At 32.4% G+C, this 8360-nt stretch overlaps 1 protein-coding gene across 1 annotated transcript in view; it reads right to left on the reverse strand.

The window, feature by feature from the left end:
- Positions 1 to 8360, reverse strand: part of ARL13B (ADP ribosylation factor like GTPase 13B) — a 63335-nt gene that overhangs the window by 10558 nt on the left and 44417 nt on the right. The window contains exons 4-7 of the mRNA XM_011356431.2: positions 6826 to 6931; positions 5864 to 6066; positions 3172 to 3286; positions 3 to 161 (exon numbers count right to left, since the gene is read on the reverse strand). Of these exons, the coding sequence (XP_011354733.1) occupies positions 3 to 161; positions 3172 to 3286; positions 5864 to 6066; positions 6826 to 6931 (583 nt within the window). The remainder of the gene's footprint in view (positions 1 to 2; positions 162 to 3171; positions 3287 to 5863; positions 6067 to 6825; positions 6932 to 8360) is intronic.

Raw genomic sequence — 8360 nt, forward strand, 5'->3', positions numbered from 1 at the left:
TAATTTTCTACTATTCCCAACTCATTGTTTTTTTGGCTACTGTCACTGATCTGGCTCTGTGTCTCTATTTGCTCATAGTCCATTTTATGTTTCAGGGGGCAGTCATCACTGTCTTTCTCCATATTTTGCCTTTTTTTCTCTTTTTCAAGTTTTTTTTCATTCTAATAGAAATGAAATGTATCATCTTTAATATAACAGTTATATCTAAGATAGTTTTAAGAGAGAAACAAATAATCCAAGAGCATTCTGTAACCCTGGGGAACTGTGATATTTCTATTAAAAATCATTTGTTGAAGATATCATAAAAACATGCTAATTGCCAGTCAGAAAACAGATTGTATAAAGGAAAAAAAAACAAATATTATGAGTAACTGCACAATCTAGAGATGACCACTATTTGATATATAATCACTAAGAGGTGCTTTTCTTTGCCTACCTCACACACCAACAGACATACACCACCCACAAACATACATAAATGAGATGGATTGCCTCTCTCTTTATACATATTTGTGTATTTGTTTTTAAAACAAAAAATTGAAGTTTTTATTTAAGAATATATATTTCTTTCCTTGCCAATGAATATATTAAGTGCTTTGAATAGTGCCTGACACCTAGTAAAGTGTTAGCTGTAAGTTGTTATATAATGCTATATGTGTTAGCTATTATTACTTTCATCGATCACATTATCATTTTGAATGATTATATCATAACTTATTTTAGCAATTCTCAATCAATGGACAAAAAATTTTCAATTTTTCACTATTAACAAAATAATTATTGAATTAGTTCTTTAGAATACATTCCTAACAGGAGAACTGTTGGCTCAATGGGTAAACACATTTTAAAATGTGACACACTACAAACTTCTCTTCAGAAAAACTAAAGTCAATTTACATCTCAAGTAAAAGCGTGAGAGAGTGCTCTCTCCCCATATCTTTTTCAATGCTGCATATCGTTATCAATCTTTTCTATCTCTGTCAAATTATACTTCAGTGTTGGTTTCATTTAGCTTGTTTTTATTACTAGTGAAGATGGACTATGAAATGCCCTTACTGTCATTTTATTTTTCCATTAGGGAACTATCCATGGTCACCCAATATCCACTTTTCTATTAGAGTCTTATTATTTTCATAGTTTTTTAAAGGTTGTTTGGTTTTTTTTTGTCTTATGTGTCTCAAACATTTTTCATTAGGGTCTGCTTGGGTTTTATTGCCTTTAACTTTGTAAAACACCTCTTAAAAATTGAACATAACAAAGTCTATTTATTTTCACTTTATGATTTGTGGTTTGACTGTCTTGCTTTGAAAGTTTTTCTTCCTCCATTCATATACAAATGCTTACTATATTATATACTAGTATTTTTAAGGGTTCTTTTTTTTATACATTTAAGTCTACTGGAATTTAATTTGGTATACAGTGTTTAATAATGTTACTTTCTCCAATGATTGTTCAGTTGTTTCAACCTCCTTTTTCTCCCAGATTTGAAATGTTGCCTTTATCTAATATAAAATGCTCATACATTAGGTTTATTAGGTTTATTCACTGTTTATCAATGTTCCACTGTTCTGTCTATCTGCTCTGGAACAAATACCTCACAGATAATAACTTTTATTATCTGTGGTAAAAAGCAAAGGAATGTAAGGTATTTCTCTAAAATGCAAACACTTTAAAGGAGTAGTTCAATGGGGAAAAAAATCTGCTTGGTATAAAGGAGACTACAGGTAATTTGTTTCCATTTGTTTCATTTCTTTACTGTTTATGTCCTTAAAATTATTGTAGCTTGAAAGCACAATAATTGCACTTTCCCCATGTCACTGATTAATTCAGCGACTTTCAATATAAGGTGTTACTATTCTGTACACCAGTATTGTTCACATCTTCGTTGTGTGAAAAATACAATGTTGGTAGAAGCGCTAAGGCCTTCTAAGTAACCATGGTACTACAGAATAATTGGTCATTATTTACAAGGTGAGCTTTATCACATATAGAGTAAATTAATGTTTCAAAGTGAAAAGTCAAACTGATTTTTCTCTCCTCTACCAATATTTTAAGGAGTATAAAACAAAACTTGACAGACATAATATTTAATAGGATGGAGACAAAGCAATAGCTCAAGTTATTCAGATGGCTTTATTATACTTAGAAAAACACATATTTAAGTTAAATGCAATGGGTTAATACAAAGATTAAATACAACTAACCTCTGGTAGCTAAGCAACTTAAGACCAAATATTTCATAATACCAATTATTTTGCAAAATAAAGCAATACCAAAATTATCCAATCATCTTCTTACCTGCGGAGCTGCCTCCCTCCTCAGCGGCAGCCCCAAGGAAGAAACAATCATCCACCTTTCCAGATGAGCACCTGTGTGGAAGGAGGCAGTGACAGGGGAAGAGGAGTGGAGAACATACAGGCAGTGGGACCAGCAAGCCAGCTGCCACATTAAGCTCTGAGTGAATGGAGAGAGGTTTAGGAAGTTCTGCCTCTGAGGAGGCATGGCTGCTGAGGGCAATGAAAAAGCAGGGCCAAGGCAAAGTCTGGACACCAGTAGAAAACGAAAACAATGACAGATATACAGACACACATACACACGCGCACACACACAACCCCTTAACTTCTTTATGATTAAAATCTACAAATTAATTATGGTAAAACTTTGGACAATTAAAACTAAAATAAATAATATTGACATGTAGAAGAACTTATTATAGTTTCAAACATTCTTAAGTATCCTGAGTAAATAATTAGAAAATCATTTATGTACTCTAATACATCCTAACATCTAAATATTACTGTAAAGAGATAGTAACAGCAATACAGGGACAAAGACAATATAAATAAGAGTAAATATATTACTACCATATGAAAAAAATGACAAAAAAAGATTTATTAGAATAGTAACTATTACGGTTGCTACATTTGATCTTAATTTTCATTCTCAGTTAATCTCCAAGTCATCTCAGTTATTTTCCAAAGTAAATTTGAGAGAAAGAAAAAGCAGCAAACTTTTAACTCATCTCTCCCATTTAATTCTTTTAGAAATAATCAGTCTCTAGCGAAACACTTCTTTCTATCTCCCTGCCTCCTTTCCCAACTCCCCGCCTCCTTTCTTAACTTCCAACTTTACAACTCAAGATATAAAAATTACATTTGCCACCATCCATACCTCAATGATTACAGTCGCTATCGGCTGGAAAGGATTAACAATAACTGGTTCTGGGTCCACCTCAGCCAGACCACTGGTTCCATCAAGTTCAGCCTGCTCTCGCTCTCTCTGTTCTCTATTATTTGAGGAAAAAAGTTTGGAATTCCTGAGAAAGTGATGAATCATGTTTAAGAACACTTACAATAGATTTAAGGCCATTAAACTTAGAAATTTAAACATCTGGACATGGCTTTGAATTACTGAGAGATTTTCAGAAATCTTTATGCACATAACAGGCCTCTACCCTCATGTAAAGATTAATCGTTTGAACTTTAAAAGAAAGAAATGTTGACAAAAATGACACTCCTTATGACTGATTTCTTAAGGTCAATGGTGCATATTAATTATTTTTCTATGTGTCAAGGGTTTATATTTATCAATTTATTAATTACCCTCCTAAGTCAATGCTGTCATCTTCACTGATATTAACAGATAGTAAGGCCTTTTGTTAATCCTCTTCTTAAGGGCTGTGTCAAGTTACATATCATATATGAACTAAATAATGACTATTGCTTTGCACAGTGTAAGAGGCTATAAAAATAGCTTGCACTTATCACTCAGATTAAATAGTATTTTCATATTCATTACTACTGAAACATTTACTATCTCTGTGATTTATAGTTAATGTTGCCCCATACATGAAGGGTAATAAGTTAATAAAACAAGTAGCGCAAGACAGAAAAATGAGTAGTATTGATCTGCAACTTAGCTGCAAGTATAGTATAGCAATGTGAATGCTCATTACTATGATATTTATTATGTTCTCTGATGGAAAGAGATATCCTTTAATTGTGAACCTAGGAAGCCAAGATTTAGAGATTTGCAATTTATTACCTGTGTGACCTTGGACATGTATCTGGATCTTTGAGCCTCCGCTTTCCCATAAATGTGGATAAAAATACCTACCTCATAGGGTTGTTTCAGCTAAAGTAATATATGTGAAAGCACTCTGTAAATGAACATATTTATATGACAGTAACTGTTATTAATGTTATTCATTTACTAGTAAGCAATTTCAAGTACCTAGTATTGAAATACTATTTTCGGATACCAATAATGTGTTTTACAGTTTTTCAAAAATATCTGAACCTATCAAATTGTATTTAAAGAAGTAAAAAGGTTTTTTTATATCACTCCTCTCTAAATGCCAATTTACTTTTAATTATGGAGACTCTGCTCAATAGGAAAGGCCTCAGACCACACGTGGCATGGCTAAGAGAAAAGAGGAAAGGGAAATGAGTATTAGAAAAGCCTGCCATAACATGAGCTAGAATATCTTTATGGAAAAGGTAAGAACTTGGGGTAAAAAGTGAATCACATTTGGTTTCTTTTATCCAATTCAAAATTTTTGTTCTTTTTGTTTGTTTTCTTAATGAAGGAAAAAACAAGAGAGTCTTCAGAAAAGTTGGCTATATGTTTTATTTTTATAAATATATAAAAGGTATACTTAAATGAATGATTGGTTGTACTGAGATTTATGTCATGGAAATATACAGTAGGACAGAAAACCAAAGATTCTCACTGGAACTAAAACCTCATATCTGTATCAAGAGATATCTAGATCTGTTCATATTATTCAGCACTTGGTGATGGAGAGTTATCTCTACAAATAATTCTTTAAGTCCTATCTCTGAATTAAAAGAAAGATACTAGTAATTAGAGGATTTCCCCGATAGTGTAGGGGAAGACCTCGCAAAGGCGTAACACCGAGGGTAGTTTAGTAGGGTCCTGCCTACAAGGTAGCAACTATGTTAAAGCATGTGGAAGGTCAATATTACTTTGTAGATGGAAGACAACTTTGGATCTTACAGGAGGAGCTCACTTAAAAACTGTTTCATTCCTGCCCCCTCCCCCACCATGTAACAATCCAGTGAAAAAAAGAAAGAGAAATCTTGGGATTAAGCCCTAAATTCAACTTTAAATCTGAGTACTTTCTTATAGAATTAAGATTATTATAAATGATTCTATGGTAGAATTCATATAATTTTTTTTAAATTAGGAGTTTGCTAAATTAAGTTTAAAATTTTCCTATAAAGGAACTGTATTTTTAAAATAATTGGAAAAACATATTTTAAAAACCTGCAATGGTGCAATTTAGTCGACTTTCTGATAAAACTAGGGTTGAAGATCAGCTTTTGCTTCAGTTGACTGATCCACCAACAGATTACCTTCTATCTTTGCTGAGAATAAAGAAGGATTTCTCAATCTAATGACATATTAGACTCAATAATTCTTTGTTGCGGGAGACTGTCCTGTGCATCATAGGCTGTATAGCAGCATCCCTGGCCTACCCACTAGATACCAGTAGTACTTCACCTCTCCACAGCGGTGACAAGTAAAAATGTCTCTAGACACTGCCAAATATCCTCTGAGAAGCAAAATCACCATTGTTTGAGAACCACTGCATTAAAAGTACCCATAAGAAATAGGAGACAAAAATTTTAATACTCTGTGAAATAATAAATATCTAAGGATTAAATTTAACTACCACAGCACCACCAGAAATATTAGAATCCTGTCACCCAAACTCCTGTACAGAAAGAGCCATAAAAATAGAAAACTTACCTACTGCCTTCTTTCATATAGAAAGAGGAAACTGAATAGACAAAACTAAAAAATTCATAAAATTGTGGTACAAAATAAATCTACTTACCTTTCTTCCCGTAACTTTCGCACTCTTTCAGCCCTTTCTCGTTTCTCTTGTTCCTCAAGAGCACGTTGTTCTGTTGTGTCTTTTTGGATGCGTTCATTTAAGACATCAAAGTCCCTTGCAATGATATTTAGTAGCCAATAAAGGCCTTTTTTAATGGATTTGTCAATTTTCTTTCCAGATCCCAAGATTGCTGAACAAGGTTCCTGAAAAACAGCAATTTATTTGTCTTAGGAATTAAAACTAAAAGGTCTCCACAAAAAATCTAATCATAAACCATTAAGTATAATTACTGGAAAATCAATGATAAATTAATGATAGGAAGCTCTTGCTTATTTAACTCACAAAACACACCTTTGCAATGATCACTAACATTAGTACCCAGGAAATGGAATATTTTGTGTATATGTATAAGCTATGAGAGATATTATGACACAAGAAGTCAATGGTGCCAGTTATATTTTATAGCAGTAAATGGTTTTTAAGATTGACATGCCAATGACTATCTTCTGAAACCAGAGTAAATAATTCCTGTGTCTATCTTTCTTAAGATTATATGATAACTCTCCTGATATGATTTTCGAAAGTCATCACAAATCTCTCCTATGTTTAAATTTTGTATTTATATGTTTTATTTACTATTTACAAATTTTATAGCATGACATGTTTGAATAGCTTACAGGTCTTGTCAGCGATTATCTTAAACAAAGGCAAATATAAATTCTTTGAAATTACAAAAAATGGTTTATGGAAGTCAGTAACAACTAAACAGAAAACAAATATTACAGTATTAAGTAATATCAACAGAATATTGAGAACGTGATTTCCTGGATAAAAAAAAATTTCTTTTAAAATACTAATGAATTCTTTTGTTAGCTGCCTTACCACCTAATTGCCTATCACCTATACAAAAACTAAGTTATACTGAACATATTTCATAGGGCAAAAAAAAACCCAAAACTTACTATTTGGCATAGGCACTTGTGCTCATTGACCAATTTTTCTAGAGACAGACATTCAATCACATCAGCTTCTCCTAAAGCCCCTTCCTTGTCTTGTTTATTTGCCAACCTAGAGAGATATAAATGAAGCTGTTTTATAGCAAATATATAATCAGACAGCCACTTAAGAAGATTTTGATCATGTTCTCATTCCAAAGTTTTAAAGCTACCAATTTCAGAACGTACTGGTTTTAGAGAGTATTTAGTATCGAGTTCATTTTTCCTTTATTTTACTACTAAAAAGTTAGTAAGAATTAGCCTAACAAGGGAAATCAGGTAGTGTCAAGAAAACAAGCAACATATCAATAGGCCAACAAAAAAGCTACAAATAAAAAAGTGGACTAGTTTCTGCAGTTCTCAGCTGTCAATTCTAATTTTCACATTAACTACGTCTTTATCTTCTTAAAATACATTGCATCATGATGTAAGTGCCCTTATCTCATGTTCTTATCTTCTTAAAATACAAACTGTACCATGTTTTAAATAATCAAATACTCATTCTGGGCTTGAAATATTTGAGATCATCTGCATTTCCAGTGTGTAGAATGAGACCACATAAATGTGCAACTGATTGGAGAAGTGAGGTCACTTCTATCTAATTCACTTTGCATAGCACTGGGCATTAAAAAAAAAACAAACAAAAACATTATATTCAATTAGGAACAAACTGGGGAATAACAAATAAAAAAAATTTATATAGAAATTACCACAAAACACCATGTTTGGCTATCAGATGGCAGAGGTCAAAAGTCTAATAAAACACTACTTGGTCAGCATTTGATAGACATTTCAGACAAATAGATATTATTTAATAAATATACAGAACAATAAATCTAAATAATCCTTATCATCTATCTTTAAAATTATCAAAATTGTGCCATTCTTGCTCATCTACATATCTTCTACTTTCCCCTCCAGTCATGTCACTGCACCCCAAATTTAAAAATTTAAAAACATTACACAATACCACTATCACACCTAACAAAATGAATATTCCTCAATAACTTTTTACAAGTGTTGATGTCCAAATTTAAATCTAAACCAAATACACATTACAATTTATTCTTGCCTTTCACTCCCAGCCCAACATCCCCCACCCTTGCAACACCATCACCACCTCATTTGTAAAACAAAAAACTTATTTTTCTATAGAATTTCCCGTGTTTAGCTTTTGACTGATACCTTCCTTATGAGATCATTTAACATGAATACTCTGTATTTCCTATATCTAGTAGTTGGATGGATGAGTTTCGAGTTGAAATCTTTTGGCAAACATATTTCATAAATGGTGCTGGTACTTAGGAGGCTTATACCACTGGTTGTACCACTTTTAACGATGTTAAAATGGATCAGTGGATTCAGCTGGAGTCAGGCTGATTCACCCAAAATAAAGTTCCCATTAACCTTTAATCTAATGATTTTAGCAGTCATTGATGACCTTTGCTAAATTCAGTTACTTTATAAGGCTTATGAAATCATGACTTTTCTAGTTCTATAAT

Source organism: Pteropus vampyrus, unplaced genomic scaffold (genome assembly GCF_000151845.1).
Source record: "Pteropus vampyrus isolate Shadow unplaced genomic scaffold, Pvam_2.0 Scaffold26, whole genome shotgun sequence".
Classification (NCBI taxonomy): Eukaryota; Metazoa; Chordata; class Mammalia; order Chiroptera; family Pteropodidae; genus Pteropus; species Pteropus vampyrus.